Genomic DNA, 20,824 nt, shown 5'->3' with positions numbered 1-20,824 from the left:
CGGGACGGTGATGTATCAAAGAAAAAGTTTCTTTCCTTTGGCCGACACTGGAAAAGTTATTCGCACTTCGAGATAAACCACAGTAAATACATGTTAAATCGGGACTCGGGACAAAATTTTATATCGACATATCGAATTATTCGACATAACGAAAATCGAGATAAGCGATGTTTATTTATATAGATAGAAAAGGGAAAAAATGGGGCATTGAGCTTACTTCGACATATCGAGAATATCGAGATATCCGATGTCGAGATAACGAGAGTGGACTGTATTAAGTAGGTCGTGTCAGCAGTTCCAAGGCGCGCGGGCGGGATGGAAATTCGCCAGGTGCTCGCCCCGGTGACATGCGCTACCAAATATATTATAATATATGTACCTACTTTTGGAATCTAAACTATAGCAGTCATGTTTAAATAAAACATTATTTACACTTTATAAAGGCGTCTTTCAAAGATGAGTGGATGTGTGTTACATGTATATGCGCACTTGCTCCTCAATTATCGCGTAGTCGACATCTAGTTAGAGCTTAAGATAGGGAAAGAAACATGGTCGCGCGGAACCCAGATTTTGTTATCTAAAGCGTTTTATTAAAGTTATTCCATACTGGTAATTCGGTCTAATCATAAGAGTAGACGATGAATATACAAAGCATGCACAGGATTACTCAATCTTTAAAAAAATCTTAACAGGATGAGAAATTTGACAGCGCAAGAAATTAAAGAAAATTATGAGAAATCACAGTCAGTTGATAAGCAATTCTTATCTGGTACTAACCTCTTAAACTGATTTTGTAAGTGAGTGTAAGTCTGCGAGTGAACAGTTTTGATTGTTTTGAAATGTTTCATCAAAAGGAGTCAAATAATATCTAGTACCGACTCCGAAGAAAGCTATTGTAAGCTATATCTAGTGAAAGTTCTTGATATTTGAATTTCATTTGTATTCCAAAACATGATTAAAAACCGCGAGTGTGAACATTTATTTAAAAAAAAAAAAGATAGTTAAAACCGATTATTTGGAAAAAACAATATAAAACAACAGACGACACACTGTTTCACATCATAAATATAGGCTATAGCTTGCAATTTGTGCGTTGAGTTTGAATAGTCAACAATAAATGTAAAAACGTGTAGTCATCTATCTTTTTCCGTTAAAGTCTATTACAAAATCACTTGTGCGCGCAGTTTGGTTCATTGTTTTCGGCTTTCCCATAAATTTCAAAGCATCTGCAACCCTCTGTCGTGGAAAGAATTCCGAGTACCATTCGGGGGCGCTGCGAATTCTTCCAGATCGGAGTTCCTTGTCGTCGAGGTCCACCGTCCTGTCCGTAACCCAAAAGCTGCTTGCGGTGTCTTGACGTTTGCGGTGTCTATTTCTCGTCGGGTATGACGTGTCTACCCATGTTTGCGTTTTGGCGTTGTAGTTAAGAGGATTCAGTACACTGGCGTCATTTTTTACGTTTTGATGCAGGGCGAAGGGATAACGTGACACGGTCGACCTCAACTCGCTTAGTTCAGATGACGTCCTGGACTCTAGTTGCGCTCTTTCTCTGGCATCCGGTTGCAGACTTCTCTGATACAACAGAGAACTGACGTCATTGCAGAGATGGAGAGGGACGGAACTATCGCCTTTTAAATTATGTCCATACTTCTTTTTTGTCTGCACGCGTTCGATAGTTTGCGTCTTAAATACAACCGGTCTGCTTGTGTCTACCTCCGCAGGTTTCGGAGGCTGGTCCTTGTAGTCGTATTTTAAAAAGTGACCAGTATAATACTTAGGTCCATTGTATTCCGGCATCATCGTATACTGGTTCCGCGGGTAAGTGTCTCGAAGATTGGGCTGGTAAGGCTTTGAAGGCACTCGTTTGCTCACAGTCCATCCTCCTTGGTAACCAGCGTTGCTACTTTGCATACGTGCGGTCTTAAAGAAGCTATCCATCTCGGAGAACACTGACGTCATGTTGGTAGTTTCTTTATTGAATCGTTCTCCTCGCTTCATGGGGTCTCCACCATACTTTGGGTGATTCGCTTGACTCCTGCTTGCTAGCCTCTCTCGCCTTAACTCTTCAGTGTGTTGCTGTATAGCTCTCGACATTTGTTAGTTTGTACGCCATTTTCAATTGTATAATCTATTGTAATTAACTCCGTACGATTCCTCAAAATCGTACAATGAACTTGCACTGCGTAAACGTAAGTATTTATGTTGATATGATTATATTCATACTATTACAATAATTGTAAAGTAACATATTTATTTGAAACTTCTTAATTCACTATACATGCATTGGACGTATAGGTTTGTGTTTTCGCCAATATATTATTCAATAACCCGAAACGAAGTGAATTGATTTAAATCTTTTAAAACAAAAGACGAGTATTTTATTACACCGCGGGTCACGCAAACGCGAACATAATATTTTTCGATTAACCGTAACTATATATCAACACCACAGTTCAATGTTTCTTAAAATACATTTTATATTAGAATTAAAATATGAAGTTTCTAAAGACTCCGTTTCCATGTGTTATAGAAACAGACGTTAACCGAAGTATGTATGCACATAAAGTATTGACGTAAATAATGCAAAACGTATGTATACCTTATTAAGCAGGATTGTAGTTATTGGTATTGTATTCATTATACGCGAAGCTATTAGTGAGTCCTATATAAGGTTTTATTTGCCCGCTAAACATCGCCTGTAGGTGATCACACATTTTAAGAACACCACAAACAGAACTTCGACTTGTATAATAAGATTTCTCTCTTGCTGGTGATATCGAAGGTTAACTTTGTGTATACTTTCATTAGCAGGCTACTGCATCAAATTGATACAACCAATACACTTACTTGATACAGCCAACACACTTACTTGCGCTTCCAACATCAAATTGATACAACCAATACACTTACTTGCGCTTCCAACATCAAATTGATACAACCAATACACTTACTTGCGCTTCCAACATCAAATTGATACAACCAATACACTTACTTGCGCTTCCAACATCAAATTGATACAGCCAATACGCTTACTTGCGCTTCCAACATCAAATTGATACAGCCAACACACTTACTTGCGCTTCCAACATCAAATTGATACAGCCAATACACTTACTTGCGCTTCCAACATCAAATTGATACAACCAATACACTTACTTGCGCTTCCAACATCAAATTGATACAACCAATACACTTACTTGCGCTTCCAAACTGACAGTACTTCGTCTATCTGGCAAATGTTAACATTATGCATGGTAACTGCAAAACAGTTTAATTATCTTCTTTTTAAATTGCCAATGTTGAATACATAGGCATGTTTATTAAAAAACAATATATAATTTACATCAATATGGCTGATTGCAGTAATAAAATCGAATCTCGTTCTTATGTATTAAAGTCCCTGGTTAAACTGCAAACGTATTCACTTGACTGGAAATCGATTGCTATACCCCTTTACATACAGGTATGAGTGTAACCACTTATGTATTAAAATTTATTCTGCATATATAAATTCATGTATATAACGTACCACGTATAGGCAATGAAATGTAAATACCCACGATTCATGAGAAAAGTCTTGCATGCATCATGATCACGTAACTGCGTCAACTGGATAAATACATCTGTACGATATTCTGCACACATATACCTATCCAATTCCGAAAAGGAAATAATTCATATTTTCTGAATTTTGTTTTTATTGAGCAAAATTATTTTTATAAACCTATTTAAGAAAAAATAGATGATTTTAAGAATATAAGCGGATTTGGTTTTGAATACAACAATATATTATTTATTGAGGCTTTATTTTTTTTATTCGAATTGCATATTATTTCGTTAAAATATGTTGGTTTCAAGAACCTTTTCTCTCTGCAATATTTTGTGATTTTCAAAGTTTTTATTTGAGTTTGTTTGGGATGTTACCTTCTTTTAATGTTTGACACGCGCGAAATACATGTTTGCGTCTTTAAAATACGTATTTATGCATCTTAAGTATCTCGAAAAGCATGATTTTACGTCAATCAATTTTAGTTTCATCAGAACGATATAGGTTAAAACACGAGGGCCGCTTACATATTTATTTATCTCTTTATATTAGTGCGCTTACCAATATAAATTACATATATTTGTATTGACCTGGATTCGTGCAAAACCAGACTGGTTTATGTAAAATATTTACTAGTATCACGTGTACTAAACATGACCTGTTTGTGATTTTTTTTTATTCACGATGTCAATTTAATAGTATGTGCTAAGGCTACGTGAAAATAACATATACTATTAGCAACAATCTATAAAACAAACACAAGGAAGAAAATCTATGTCACAAAAACAAAGTCTTCAAAAGAAATGTACAACTTAGGTTACAATTGAAATTATTTAGGACAAAAACAATTGTCAACGTTCGCATTTACTAAACACGCGCATACAATTGTAATAAAACGCACTGCAACATCGTCAGTGAAGATAGTTAAAAAGTTACACATAAAATAATTTCAAGGTATAACACCAGTATTAATCACTAATCGCAATAAAAGACACCGGTATATCATTACAAAGCATACATACGTTATGGTTTAACTAATGAACACAAAAGCAGAATAAGTGAATTAAAATTTATTACAAATGCGTATTGATTTTCAACGTTATTTAAACATTCTTTAATGAAGATTCGCGTACTAAAAACAAAACGCATTTTATTGCAATGAATTATAGAGTAAACGGCACGAGGATTATATCGGTCAATTACCATGTATAATGTGACTAATATGGGACGACAATCGGTCTCACGTAGGGTATATACATAATGATCTTTCCAATATTATTGTACGATTATTAACATATTGTCATGACCTGCAGAAACTGAGCTTGAACAACTACATGCGAACTTGTGAACTTATGTGCATATAAAGCATGCGATGTCCGTCTTGAACACATCAATTAATAACGTGAAACTGTTGACCATGAGAACCAGCAAAATATGTGTGCGCAGGTACAACATTTGTCAAACATACTGGAATTATTGTGTATAAAATTTTATAAAGATGAGATCTGTCAGATCAACAAGATCAACAACATAAAGCAAAAAACGCAAAACAAAACAAAAATAGCAAAATAAATATAAGTGTGCCTATCTTACAAGAGAATCATCGATGTAGTTTGAAACAGAGCACAGTGAAAACAATTAACACGAATAAAGCATATTTTAATGTTTTAAGACTGTTGATATATCGTACCCTATCCTGGGATAAAACTCAGATGAGTAGTATCCCTTCACAATAAACAAACAAAATAAAATATAAAGGAAACGTGCTTATATGCAATATTAAATGACTAAATTGTGTTATGCTAACAGACAAAAAGAAAAACAGAATTATATCAGAGTATATACATTAAACATTTAACTTGACTTTATTGCAAAACAATGGAAAATAAAAACGTATACATTAGTATAAGGTTAAATGTAAATTTACTCGAGCAAAATGAGACACAGCAAACTCTTGAGAAAGAAAACCGACGTCAAATTTCTTAAAAACAACAACAATTAATATATATGGTAAAACTGGGCTAAGACCTTGATATTAACTATGTGTATAAATATAAGTGCGAGCAGAACCAAATCAATCAATATATGGGTTGCATTTGTTTTACCCTTTAATTTTCAAATCAGCACGACTTATTCTGTCAAAAATTGATTACAAAGCAGTCTGTTGATATTTTGCAAAGCTCATTCTACCAGATAATAGTATTGAAGGTGAAATATAAACCATCTTTTTGTCGACATCGGCCAATGAAAAAAGCTCTTACTTGCTGGTGTATGCAGAAACTTTTGTTCCATTTGTTTGTTTATTGTAAAATACGATTTTGAAAGAGAAATTTTAACAGAACATAGAAATAAACTGATTGGTATATTACACTGGTTCTTTTAGAAGAATCTTCAAATATCATCGTACATCACACTTTTTTGTAATTGATCATTTCACTAACGGCGGAAAGATCAAGTCCCTAGTAAGTTTGTGTTCTACAACTGATATCGCCTTCTTTTTATCGAGATTTTTATCAGAAGGGACGTTAGTAGTCCTCCGAGCCATCACAGCGTTCACTTTTAACAAGAGTTTTAGCATATTAATTGGCCGTCTGTCATCACACATCTCAATAAGATTGTTTAGGTAATACAGCATCCAGGAGCCGTCCTCTGTGTTCCGCCACGCAAACATGCCCGGGGGTATGGCGTAGAAAACAAGTTGGTTGTTCTCGCACTTTAGGGACGGTGTGTCAACGAAGGGGAAAGGTTTAAGGTGGGGACTCGACCCAAGTTGTTCACGAACGAGCTGAGTGGAAGTGAACTGAGGAACCATGGGTAACGCGAATGACTCATTTCCGGTTGTAGCCAGGAGGTCGTCATGGAGCTGTACAGGTTGACCTTGGTTGTCAGGACCGGTAGCCCAGCTGTCCTTGGCAAAGTGCACGTCAGAGTCGTCCAAGCATGGCTGCCAACAAGTCTCTGGAATTCGACACGAATTATAACAACAGGGAGTTAAAAGAGAAAAGCAAAATACTACACGACCATTTTATTTTAATGGTTTAATATAATTGTGAACAATGCGTATAACTAAGACATTTGGTGCGTTCTTTTGTTATACATGTAGATTCCATATGGAACATGATCTTATGCACAGCATACCCTTTATAGTATATTTATTTTATAACTTAAGTCATCAATGTAAGTAATGGCTACGGTCAACCAAAATAGTTATCATCTCATAATAGCTATACTCTCAAATTTGTCAGATTGGTTAAACATCTAAAATGGGTGATCGTCTAATTGTCCGTGTACAATTTATATCGACTTTAATGCAAGATAGCTTTCAATGTCTCACCACTTTATGAATGTTCTAGATAAGCTCAGATAACATGTTTGTCAAACCATTCGCTGTCTTAGTTTCATTTTTCAACAAATGATTCTACGTGTTTGGTAAAAATGTACACGGCTAATTGTATTGGCTTTGATGTAATACAATAAGATACCCCTACGTTTAAGATTTAGTCGGTACGTGTCACCATGTTCGATGATTGCGTTGTTCGCATAAGCGATTTCAAAATAATATGCCCATTAAGTTTCCTCAAATACGTTAAACTACCAAGTTCCTGCATTGTTTCATAGGTCGATGATCACGGTGATAGGAATCAACAACAAAAAAACACTGACATACGACATATGAACCCAATTAAACCCACCGTTGCATAGTGTGTAATGTATGCACCAACTTTAATATACACGTACATCGTTGAAAATTGAACAAACAACATTAAGGAAGTGTTCTTGTTTTAAATTTACCGAATTTCAGACAAATGATACTTTCCAAAGAAGCTAAAAAATCTAAGAAATATTTTTACATAAGAAGTTAAATTGACGATGGTTGTTTATTTTGGTAGACTATCGATTTTAATTCACGAGCGATCAGAGCAATTAATATTTTCATGGGTGATTCAGTGAGTGAAATAGTTGATCTTTCATGATCACGTGTTTATAATAATTGATCTCCAGAAAACCAACACACTCTCTTTTATTCAATATCTCAAGTTTATTTACACTTTCAATAAATATTCTTATTAAATTTGGAAGTATACCTAACCTGCCTTCTTTCACGATTTTAGTGGAAACTAACTTACTTTGTTGGCCTTATGGTTAACACGTTTTTTGTTTTAACTCATTATTAATTGAAAAACTACATAATAATTAAACACACATATTTATAAATGCTTTATATATTTCCTGTTATATTTAAGCATGCGAATGTTCGTTAAATTGAATAGTTGTATACTTTTTTCGTTAATAATTTGTATTGTAAATCTCCGAAAATGGTGTGTCGCACATGATTTTGTACCGGCATTGCGTCCTGAGAAATAGTTTGTTATAGTGAACCAAGATGCGTGAAGCTGACAGTGTTGCATTGCATAGCAGACAAATTATAATATAATTTCTGTTAAAACATTACGCAGAAACTGTGTTGAGTGACCTGTAGCCAAAATTTGACGTATTTATAATTAATATGCAGCACTTTGTCCCCATCCATTCTATCGACGTAATTTACCTAAAACAAATACGCCTTCAATAATATAAAAGCATGAGTTGTTCATTTACCTGCGTTACCGCCACAAGTTCGATCAAGAGCGATCTTTTTTGCCACCGAAAGGTCAGCACCGCTGTCATGTTCTTCACCTAGGACAGAATTTACATAAATTCATGAACATCTCAAATAATAAATTTAGGGTTGCAGCGACTGAACTAAAACGTGAGTGATGACGTTAGAAATATTTGGCTTGTCTATTTTAAATGATTGATTGATTTTGGTAATTACCATTAAGTATACATTTGCTATATTTATTACTCACTTGGTTATATTCATTCAATTATATTTATGTTAGTTGATACAATTATAAATCAATAATCAAAGAGATTAACTTACCTCTACAAGCTTGGATTATGAATAATTTTGGTTTGTCTTTTAGGGACGGGCAATTGTCGTCGCTGAACATTTCAGTAATTGTGCTGGTAAAAATCATTCTGTCGTCTGAGCACACAAGGGCATGGTCACTCTTTCCTTTAGCATTTGGGTTCGGTTGTTCCAACCCGTGTGTGCTAATTCCTAAGGCAAGCATGTCACTATCCGAATGGTCGAGACACCTCACATCTTCGAGCAACTGTTTCGTTTCTGTGAAGGACATATTTGTATTTTTACCTTTATAGACTGTTAAACGAAGTTTGTAAGCAATGTTGTATAAATACTCAACATCTTTATGTGCTCCATCCCTAAACGCTTGGTGATTAAACGTTTGATTAACAATGATAATCATATAGCCTCGGTGACCGCGATTGAAATAGTATGGGTCAACAAGTAAAACACCATTTCCATGACATTTGGTATTTGAAATTTGAACAGTTTGTGCAGATTGGGTCTTCGTTTCATCGAGCTGTGAGGGAAGGAAAAAATGACACGTTTCTTTTGTGGTTTCCGTTAATTCTGAAGTGAACACTGTAGAGGCTACAGTGAAAGGGCCGCATTCTTCTTGCCCAACACTGACTCTGCTCACCTTCTCTTCGCTTTCACGTACAACTGTAGTACATGTGTTAATTTCTGTTTCTTTACCATATAAGGGACTATTTACCCACAAATTATCACCGTTTTCATCTACCTTTTCTTTATTTGCTTTTTGGAATGGTAGACTGTCGTCATCCACTGTCATCCCTTTACTAGAGGCACACACAATTAACGTTTTAACTTTTTGTTTTACTAATTTTCCTAAACCATCAACCACATCACATCCATCTTTTCTGTATTCATCGCTGTCATCTTTCTCAAAATCACTACTTATATTTAAAGTCGTTGTGTGAATCGTCATGCATATTTCGTTTCTATTTTCTGCTATATGTTTTTCGTCAGGGATTGCTTTTCTATTTTCTGTCGCTGGAAAGTGTATTTTATTTTCCTGATCGATGGTATTAATGACCGAAAGAAAGTCGGCTGTTTTAATTTGTATATTCTTCGATGAACTAATATTTTTTAATGAACTATCCGTGGATAAACGAGTAGTTTGCATCGTGATGTCGCTAGTAGCTTCTGTGCCACAGTTTTTGTCAGAATTTTCTGTTTCAACATTATTTATCCCTGTCTGTCGACTTTCATTTTCGATCACCAACAGGTGGTGTTCACCGCTATTTTCCAATGTCACGAGTTCGTTGAACAAATCGGCTTGTTCACAATCACGTGTATGACATACGGTTTTTCCAGTTGCTTGCTCTACCCGGCAACACTCCTTGCGTTCGTCATCTTTTACCTCCATAACGCGGTTATAAGAACTGGCGTTTATCCACAGATAAAAAATACGTACTAAATTAGTTCACAACACTTGTCTCAACGGTCAAATTCAGTTTTTGGCGAACGACTCTTATCAGATAGCCCCAATTGTGGTTCAACGATAATTTTCTATGTATAGCTCTTTCCTGAAAAGATTGTGTATGTGTATTAGACTTTCAAATAGATTGTGGAGATAATGTACATTCATATAAACAAAGGATTTACTAAAATTGTGCTTTACTTAATCAATTCTTCTAAATAAGCGACACGTAATGATTAAGTCCGTTTTAACCACACTTTTGATCAGAATTTTCCCAACATGATTGTTATATATTTCATATATATATTATAAAGCCTCACCCTTTATTTGAAACATTTCTGCGAAAAATATTAATATCCGTAGATCTTTAATCCGTGTTTTTATACAACAATCATATTATTGTGTATCTTCCTTATGACAACTCGTGACCGAGGTGAATAATATGAAGATAATGAGCGTCCTACGCAAACCTGATAGACGGGTAGGCACGGTTGGTAAATAGTACGGTCACAAGACGTATTCAATGTTAGCACAGGAAACTAGATATGCTTACTTATGTGGAAATTGTATTAAGATTGATTACTCTGAACGAAAATTAAGTTTTGTTTATCAAAAGAATTGATCTATTCGGTTGAATATTTCTTATGTATAGAAGCAGCTAAATCTGCTACTTAGATCATTTTTGAAGTTTTTGATGCGAAATGATTTGAACATTCAATGTGTAAAATTTTTCCTCTTAAAAATATTCTTAATGCACGATTGCGATGGTTAATACTACACCTTTCTGTCTAACTAAAATATACTCGTTTCTTTAGCATGTTTTCTTAATCCGTTTTTATAAACTTTAACAATATATGTATATACAATGATGACAATTAGAAAGCTTTCAAATCCAACGTAACACTATTATTTTAAATCCCGTGTTTTTTTCCACATAAATAAGAATGATGATACCATTTAAATATACGAATGTCGGAGATTAATTTGTTACATTCTTAAAAAAAAGATATTATATTGCCTTTGTTCATTTCAACAATTGCAAATGAGTATTTTTGTACTTTGATCTAAGTTTAAATATGTTCTTTCTACCTAAAGGACTACCGTGCAGTATTCTCTATAATCAGTATTAATCACCTGTAAGCATACTTAAATTATATGTACTTCATGTGTTTCTACGGTAAATAATTTCTTCCATATCGTTCATGCGTGAACAATTGTCAATTTGGCGGCCATGAAACCCGCCAAAACGCATGCTCACCAAAGATGTTAATCTGCATTAGCGACTCGCAACATAAGTTGTATGGGGTATGTCTACATTATACAAACGTACTATCTTAGTCATGTTTTATCTGACGCAATATTTGTTTTTGTCACAATGGACATGCCAAAAAAACAATAAGATAGTTATACCCATAATCTATTATCTATTGCTTTGTCATTGTTCGTACTATCAGGCTTTAGATAATGATGATGTAAAACGCATGTTCTTTATCTTTTTGACGCATATTTACATGTCCCGGTTTCCTACGAATGATTAATCTATACAAATTCTTTTTTAAAAAGTCGATATCAATATTTAATATATTATCTCAATACTAGTATATAGGTGATGTAATTGGAAACCTTAATGCGTGCATGCAATTATTTTCTTGGCCTTTGTCATAGTGAAACAGTTGGGTGTTTGAGTGTTTTATGTTCTGTCATATCTTGTGGTGCCCGACCAACACGCACAGTGACATTTGATTTTGCTGCAAAGTATGTGCCACGTCGGGCGATTTTGTTCCTTCACTCTCACTGTTCGCCTGGCCACTGGCATCAGAATCGCCATTTATTGGCTGAATACTTTCCTATGCAAGAATGACATACCTCTATCTTTGTGTTTTTATTATGTCATTTTGTCATCAAAACCAACTCTTTACTGTTTAATATATCTCGCACTGTACGTATTGTTATTATAAATGAAATACATAGAATGATAGAAATATGCAACCATAAAAATGGATAACAGCGTAAAGATAACGTCTATGACATTTTGTCGTAATCTTTGAATATGTTTGACATTACGGAGTGCACGACCGAAATTGTGATAAGAGTTGCGCTCGATATCATAGTGGATTGATGAACATTTTGAGTTTTACATATACATATTCATTTCTTTCTGTACCGTACATGAAAATGAGATCAAACCGTTTGTTTTTTCATCAAAAGTATCTATGTGTATGAAGCGAAAGTTCCCATAACATGGAACGGATTTTTTAACGATGAACGAATAACAATCGGTCCTTACTTTTTGTCGAATTGTTTTAGCAGAAACCTTATGATAAATAAGGCGCTAATGAAAATAAAACAACGTAAAACAAACATTAATATTGTTTAAATAAAACTCAACTTATTTTCACTTATATAAAACAAAAATGTAAAACATGTTACGATATTACCTGCGCACTGAGTATCGCACGAGAACTTTGTGTTCTTTAAGCTTTAACTGACGAACACGATATTTCTATATCACTTAAACAATCGTATCCTTTCCTTGCATGGAACATAAGTAAAAGCCCAGAAAACTTATATATCTAAGTTGATTTACTCAACGTGTACATGAGCTTAAGAATCTCAAACAAAATCACATTAAATAAATTGACATGTAATTTTATGATAATGCTCAGTGCAATTGGTTCAGATATACGCGATTTATGAAAACTGCTAAATATTTAATAATGAACGTTACTTGTCTGTCACTAGTGAAAACCTCAAAATATGTAAACAAACATAATGTAAACTTTTAATAATTTACATCAATATGTGTGCTGTTATTTTTTACAATATGATTTCTTGCTGATATATTACAACTCATTTCTAAACTGAGAATTTCCACTTGACTGGATAAATCTCGATGAATACCAGTTGATACTCTCAGCAAAAATACCGTATAAAAGCGCTTTAAAGCGATCGCTCTACCCATTTAAATATTGGTATTAGTGTAACCACCAATTTAAATATACTACGCACACATTTATTTATGTAAAGTACCATGCAGAGGCAATCCAACGTAAATACCTACGTTTCATCAATGACCAGTACAAAGAAATTTAGAAGATTTCAAATGGACACACTGCTCTCATAACCGAATCGAATGAGACTGGCATATGAAATTCTATACACACATATCACTTCAGAACAGAAAATGAATCATTTAGCTCCTTTTTAAAGATGTATTTTGTTTTAACGGAATCAAAACAAAAGTAAGATTTTGCATAAAGATATCATACCAGTTTATACATATTAGCGGATTCAGATGTAAATCAAGCAATATATTATTTATAGATTATAAAAAAGCAATGTATTCTAGTTAGATCTTATTTAATTAAAACAGTTTGAATTTTGGATTCAATGACCAAATTCTCACAATCTCATTTTGTTATACTGAATGTATTTTTAATTGAATTTTGATGTATTATTTTACATAATTTAAATCATTAATACACGAGTGATTCTTTTTGTTGCAAATCAGTGAAAAAAAACGTATAAATGCCTTCAAAGCATCTCGGAACGCATGGGTGTATGTGAGCCAATTTAAGTTTAATCTGGAAAACATTGATAAAAACACGAGCACTAATTACAGATTTATTTATCTTGTTCTTTCAGTGCACCAATACAAATATAACATTTATTTAAACAGACCTGATTCATTCGTAACTAGCACTATGTATGTTCAATATGTTATCATATAACTTGCGTTAGTGAGCTGCTCTTAAACATTATATGTATGACAAATTCTATGACCAATATATAATATATTCAAATTGTCATGTCAACATTGTGTGCATTGGTCACTTGACAATAGCATGTAATTACAACACATATAGATAATACATTTAAAAACGAAACCAAAACACAAGAACACATACATTATATGACAACGTATTCTTAAAATAACATGTAAAGTAACAATGGAGATTATCAAGGAAGAACATACTTATCAAAATTCGCATTCGCTGAACACACTCGTGTAATTGTAACAAAAGGCGATGCAACAAAGTCATTTAAGATAACAAACAGGGTTATATATTCAATATTATCCATGTATTAAACCAATATTAATCATGTATCGTTATAAATGCCGCTATTGTTTTTACAAATTCGCATTGATTTTCGACGGTATTTAACAATGAAGATTCATTCAAATAGAACAGCAGTTTTTAAATGCAAACACGTTATAAAGAAGTCGACACGAGGGTTAGATAGGTAAATTTCCATGTTTAATGTGACTTATATGGGACGCCAATCGGGCTCAAGGAAGGTCTATACACATGTTAATCTCTCCAATATTATTTTACAATTATTCACAGTGTCATTCCATGCATGAACTGACCTTGAACACAAACTTGAGAATTTTAAAGTATCACAATAGTGGGAAGTGTATGCTAAACACAAATGTAAATAACCTAAAATGGTGAGCAGGTACACCACTTTTCAAAAAACAGTAACGGTTGTGCATTGCTTTTGCTTAAGATATATGCCAGTATTCTGCAACAGGGTCAACATCAACGGCAATAGTTAAAAAATGCATGTGTAGATTTTTTTTAATAGGCGGGGGGGGGGGGGGGGGGGCGTTGCATAACGAGAGGCCAATAAGTCAAATAACTATTTGAAAGGTAAAACACATCAAAAACAATAACAACAATTTCTTTTTTTAAGATATTTAAAGATTATTGAATATCGTACCCTATACTGGGATAAATTTCACTTGACACAGCAATATTCCATAATAATTAACAAAGGTAGTACAATTGTTAATGATACATGCTTACATGATAATGAAAAAGAACACAATTATGTTATGAGCCGCGTCATGCGAAAATGGGTCTAACGATATCGCCCTTACGCACAGGTTTTTTTTTCAAGATTTCCCGTAAAAACTATAATTGATATCGCTAAAACTAATAATTGTTATAACATATTTATGTTGATCAGCGTTTATATGGCGTTAAGCAATCTGTAAATACATGCTTAATTCTTTAAGATAAGATGATTGTATTCTTGTACTGAATTACCTTAATAACCAGCGATAGGCCACTTGTATGTAGTTAGCAAACATACGTTAATGTATTAATATGAATAGTGTAAAACGCCTTGTTTTTATATTTCCTGTTAATTTAAAAGATTTTTTTGTTTTCTACAATAGTACAGGGTCTCTGAATCAATCTATTTAACTAATATAAATTTAGAAACATCACAATGCAATAGAATCCTAACTAATTGACAAATGTGTGAAATACAAAAAGGTGTACATCAGATACTTTTCTAACGACAGCGAAAAGAAAAGTAGCACACCTATGATTTTATCCCATCATTATACCCGCAATAACAAGACAACCACACATCGTTAAACCTTAACATTTACTTGTACTCAAGGCGTTTGAAAAGAACCATCACGAGTTCAGTCACGTCCTTTAATTTATTTTCGTTCACTCATTTGAAGTTTTATTTGTGTGTTCATACATTTGTGTTTGATAACTTTCGAATAAAGATAGAACAATGCTCGCCACCACAGCTCGTGTTTTTAAGACTCCCTTAAAAACGTAATTAAATTCAACGCTTACTAAGCATATATTTTTATTTGACGCATTACATGGACACAGTATCTTAACAGTTTTAACATGTTACCATATACACAATCATACATTAAATTGCCCATTGTCTGTATTTCCCTATATGTTCGTGTTGAGTATGATACTGCTTTGGTGTCAAAATGATATCGCGGGTTAATTTGTGTTCTATAATTGATACAGCTTTCTTTTCATGCAATTTTAAGTTGGACGGCGAGTTAGAGGTCCTCATTGACATCTGTGCCGAAACCTTCGTTAGGGTTTTCAATAGGTTCAACGGTTGTCCACAGCCTCGTCCGTTGAGTATCGTGTGCAGATAATATAACATCCATGAACCATCGCCTTCACTCCTCCAAGCCATTTGTCCTTGTGGAATCGCGTAAAACACCAGCTGGTCGTTGTCGCAGCGTAGTGACGGGGTGTCCACGACAGGGTAGGGTGTTTCTTTTGGCTCTGTCTTATGCGGTTGCCGAATCGCACGTAGGTTGACAAACGAATTGGGTCTTGCTCCATAACTTGTGCCCATAAACACGTTTCGCGATGAAGTTGTCTCACTGTCGGACTTGCCCATGGCATCAGAATCGTCCTTTATTTGTTGAGAACCGTCCCCTGAAATAATGCGATACATATATATTAATTGTTTTTTTATTTTGCCATTGTAATTTTAAACACTCTGATATAATATATCTCACTATATTGATTGAATCTTATAGTAAATTTTATGAATGTGAAAACACAGACCAAGGATATTAACTCTGATAAGAGCGTTTAAAAAAGCAGTCGATAAGTGTCGTTATCTTTGAATATGTTGGATTTGCTGGAATGCAAGAGTGTTATTGCTAAGATGAGTGCTACATGTAAGCATAATAGGAATCATAGATATAGCGCACTTCTGTGCCTGCAACGTACAAGAACATACTTTAAATTAGTTTTCTCATAACATGTAATGCTTATGTAAGGAATAAATGGGAAAGGGAAAATCACGTTGACCAAACACTAACGGGTGCATACATGTATGGCAATTCTAAAGGGGAAACATATTATTACATAAGGACTACATTTGATTGTCTTCATACGATAACAAAATGTACCAGTTTTAAGTTTCAAGCAAAACGTTATCGTTAATGTATCTATACGAAAAACAGCAGTATATTGTAGTGATATATTACCTGCACATTGAGCATTGCCCAGAAACTGCCTTTGGGTTTTATGAACTTTAACTGAAGGACACAATATAGTTACATCACTTCCAGAATCAGATCCTTCTCCTGGAAACGGGATTTTGTTTATTAAATTACAAATATTGAACCGACAACTAAGCTAAATAATTACAATAATAAGGGCATGTTTGAGCAAACAATGCATTTGGATAAGTGACTGATATGCAATATAGTAAACTACTCTAAAACAAACTGCATGTAATAGTTTCGAAGTTATGGTAATACGAGAATATATGAAAGTATCAGACTTTGAACAGGTCGTTACCTCTGCATGCTTGTATTAGGAAAATCTTCGGTTTATTTTTGAGCGAAGGACAGTTTTCATCGTTGAATATTTGGGTGATTGAACTCGTGAATATCATTTTGTCGTCCGCACATATGAGTGCATGATCTGTTTGCCCTTTTGCCCGAGGGTTGGGTTGCATCATTCCGTGCGTACTTATTGCGAACATGAACATATCACAGCCCGAATGATCTGCTCGACTCATTTCCAGGAGGATCTTCAATGTCTGACTTCTAGATACGTTATGTGTGTCGTGTTTGTTATACACAATAAAACCGAGTTTCCTGGCAAGTTGATGTAAGTATTGCCAGTCTAGATCCGACCCTTTTCTTGTCGTCTGATGTTTGAATGTTTCGTTTACAATTATAACCATGTATCCGCGCACAGGATAACTGAAGGCATATTGATTTCCTGCGTCCGTTATATTAGGAATTAGTTTAGGAATACTTGCTTTGTGAACATATGTGTTCTCTTGATACAACAATTCAGTCTGAAGACTGTTCTCTTCAGTTTGTTTCACTTTGGGTTGATATGACTCTTCATTCTCCTTCACGTTTTTTGGTTTTACAGTACCACACAAAAGCGATTTAAAAAACTTTGATATTCCATCAGGGTCATCAACAGATTCACTTTCAGTTTCAATGTGTGCTTCTTCCAAATCTTTGTGTTGGCTTTCAAACATAGAATGTGTCACTTTGTTAAGCGCGCCACATTGTTTTGTTAGTGCAGTGTGCTGCTTATTTGCCACTTCACTCGCAGTCTCCATGCTTTTCTGTAAATCCCCGCTTTCTCCATCATAACACGTAGAGTCTACGGAGGTATTTTGATCGCACATTTCGATAATAAATGGTGTTAAAATGTCGACGGCTTTACATGTTGGTTCGATATTACCATATATGTTTCGTGGAAATGTTTGTATGCGTGTGATATTGGTAGTAAGTATGCAATATTTTCCGATTACTCCGTTAAATGCGATTATACAATGTTATCAGATAACTGCATTAAATGCAACATATTTCCCTTATTTGAGTACAGCAAACTTATATCAATCCTCTTATAGATCCATACATATATCTAGTTCAGGCTTTTGTGAGCACCTCTAGTTTACACCTTCTTGTTAAGAAACACTCGTTGTTGATATTACGTTAAATTAGATTAAAGGAAACGTTTTTTTCTTTAAAGCCGCATAAGTATTTCACCCATTTTTGCGCTACTCCAGTTTGCTACTACCTGTTAAGATAGTTATCGAGGTTTGCCCAATACACGTTTCTTAAATAAAGTATTTCTCAACGGGCTCGACCAATTACGACACGCTTCTACAGCACGGACAATAAATGTAACAATCAATAAAGTGTAGAAACCTATAACAAATATTGTGTAGAGATTAGTAACGTTTATTGAGCTTAATAACTGTTCAACCTTATGTCCGGCCAATCTCAGATATGAGTTGTCTTTTAATATAGTTCACTTAAAAGTGTCGTTGAAATGTATATTGTGCACAAATTTCTGTACGTACATGTACTTATCTTGTGCGTTAACACTGTGACTATTTACATAAATTGAAATATAAAGTAAACATTTTGTGCAGAGCGAATGTAAAGAGGCCGGTATAAATTTGCCCACTTTCCACTACAGTGCACACTGCCAAGATGGAACAGAAAATGAAATTGTTTAGATGTCAGGTTTGCCACGGTGTTCTTGTTCATGTATATTTCCCGTATAACTGTTCGTAAGTATATACATGATCATATTTAATCACGTTCTTAAGAAGGCAAAAGCACTAGAAGTATTTTATTAATTTAAATGTTGATGTTCAAGCGCATTTGTGTACATGTTCCACTATAAATATTTGCATAAAGCGATTACAAATTATCAATCAAACAGTGTTCTTTACCCTCTAAAATAGCAGATTTAGATAAGAAAGCTCACGTTGTAAAGCCAATTTATTCACATATCGAACGTTTATATATATTCATGTATAACGCAAAGCATATAAATGTTGTTTTTTTTACACCTGTGTGATTTTGTTTTGGCGGGTACATTATAGTAATACGTTTCTGGCTATTTAACTTAACTTAATACAAAATAATTTCAATGTTGCGAAATACTTAAAAAGGTGAAGTTACACGTAAAACATATCCATCTATTCTGTCATTCTCATTTACAGGCAATGTATATGCGCACACCCGCTAGCCGCTCGCTAATATCTCCGACGCACAGGTATCACTATTTTGATTTGGTTACAATGGTGTTATCTATTATCGAGTTCATACTTCAGTGATTTTGTGAAACCATACGTATTCGCTATCACAGCGTTTGGATATTTCATGCTTTTTATACTGAATAAATCTTGTTTATTATTCAGATTGGATAGGGTTAGGGTTATGAAAAAAAGATAAGATGCATAAAAATCGAAGCAATCGTTAGGTTGAGGGGTGAGGGCGACGCGGTGAGGGTGGGATTCATTTGCAACAATAAGGGTTTAGACAGGTTTTACATGTATTAAAGCGAGATTATACGATTTTGTAAAATATTTATTAATTTATATAACATTTATAAAAAAAAAACTTTTTAAGCATATATTTCAATATAAATTAAAATAAAAGTTAAGAAGAAAATGTGTTGAAAAATGCGAAATAAGCCAGATATTTAATTCTGAAATCGAAAATGTCTGTACAGTCGAATTCGCCAGCATGTATATCATGCATGTACGATGTGAATCTAAATTTAGTTTAACGGTTCATTTTAATTTCCTGCAACGATATCTATTCATACGGCACACGAACACTAACTGAAAGGACGAATGCTTCGGTTAGGAAAATATGTACGAAATATATTCGTCACAATCGGCTCGGGGCGCTAATTTGTCTTTGCTGCATTTTATGAAATTCGTCTTCAATGTATAATTTTTCTTGCCTATTTTGTGTTATTGTAACATATTTTATCAATATATTACAATTTAAAGTGATACTATGGGCATCTAACAGTTTATAGGTGTCTATCGCAACCGTTGTTTAAATTTGGTGCTTTCAATTCATATACACTTATATTTGTTAATGCACAATCAACATACTAAAACAATATCCCAAAAAGAGAAAAATAATGCATTTGGATATCAACCGTACTTTCATTTGACAACTGATCATGCATGAACGATGTGAGCCTAAATTGAGTTTTAGTGCAGATTCATTCATACGACACAAAGACACAATTTTGTTTTACGGATCATTTCGGCTTAGAGGACTGGGTGAGTCACGTAAGAATATCGAATATAAAATATATTTATTATAAAGAACTGGTAGCAAGATGAGTTCCAGATAATTGGTCAGTAACCACATTTTAACTAACTCTTTTGACCTGTTAATTCTTTTCAGCTCAATTCAACAGTGAAAAATGCCCATAATATCCCTTTAACACAAAAAATCAGATAATCTCGATTGTGCAACAGACTTCTAAGCAAAGTTTACATATTTAATCTGAAATCATACATTTAACTCGAAATATAGATTTTAATTGGTAACCAATAGTTTCGACCGGTTTTATTCAATATATGATGTGTCGAAATAATTTGAAATACATAGGTTACGTTAAACCTTAGCTATGAATGCTTCGAAACCGTTGTCATTGAAAAGTAAATTGCATGGTATTAAGTTGCATTCTTAAAAAAGTGAATTTGAAAGAGAAAAACAACAATACTAATTGTACAAAACAAATCCTTTAGGAAAATGACACTTAAATCACATTCACAAGTAAAAGTTACGTACTTGTTTTTCTCATAGAATCATCAACCCTAGCGATTGAGTTTCAACCAT

The 20,824-nt window shown here is 34.0% G+C and overlaps 1 protein-coding gene across 1 annotated transcript; it reads right to left on the bottom strand.

Annotated features, from left to right (window-relative positions):
- Nucleotides 1-3,789: 3,789 nt before the first annotated feature.
- On the bottom strand, nucleotides 3,790-18,289 carry LOC127869624 (uncharacterized). Its single transcript, XM_052412281.1, has 6 exons — nucleotides 16,995-18,289; nucleotides 16,679-16,777; nucleotides 15,588-16,118; nucleotides 8,472-9,893; nucleotides 8,147-8,224; nucleotides 3,790-6,505 (listed from the first exon to the last, which is right to left on the bottom strand). The coding sequence occupies exons 1-6, from the start codon at nucleotides 17,845-17,847 to the stop codon at nucleotides 5,976-5,978; spliced, it is 3,513 nt and encodes a 1,170-aa protein (XP_052268241.1). The 5' UTR covers nucleotides 17,848-18,289; the 3' UTR covers nucleotides 3,790-5,975.
- Between the last annotated feature and the right edge of the window lie 2,535 nt (nucleotides 18,290-20,824).

The sequence above is a fragment of the Dreissena polymorpha genome, chromosome 2, assembly GCF_020536995.1.
Source record: "Dreissena polymorpha isolate Duluth1 chromosome 2, UMN_Dpol_1.0, whole genome shotgun sequence".
Lineage (NCBI taxonomy): Eukaryota > Metazoa > Mollusca > Bivalvia > Myida > Dreissenidae > Dreissena > Dreissena polymorpha.
The sequence above is the reverse complement of the archived record's forward strand: the minus strand, read 5'-3'. Positions and strand labels throughout refer to the sequence as shown.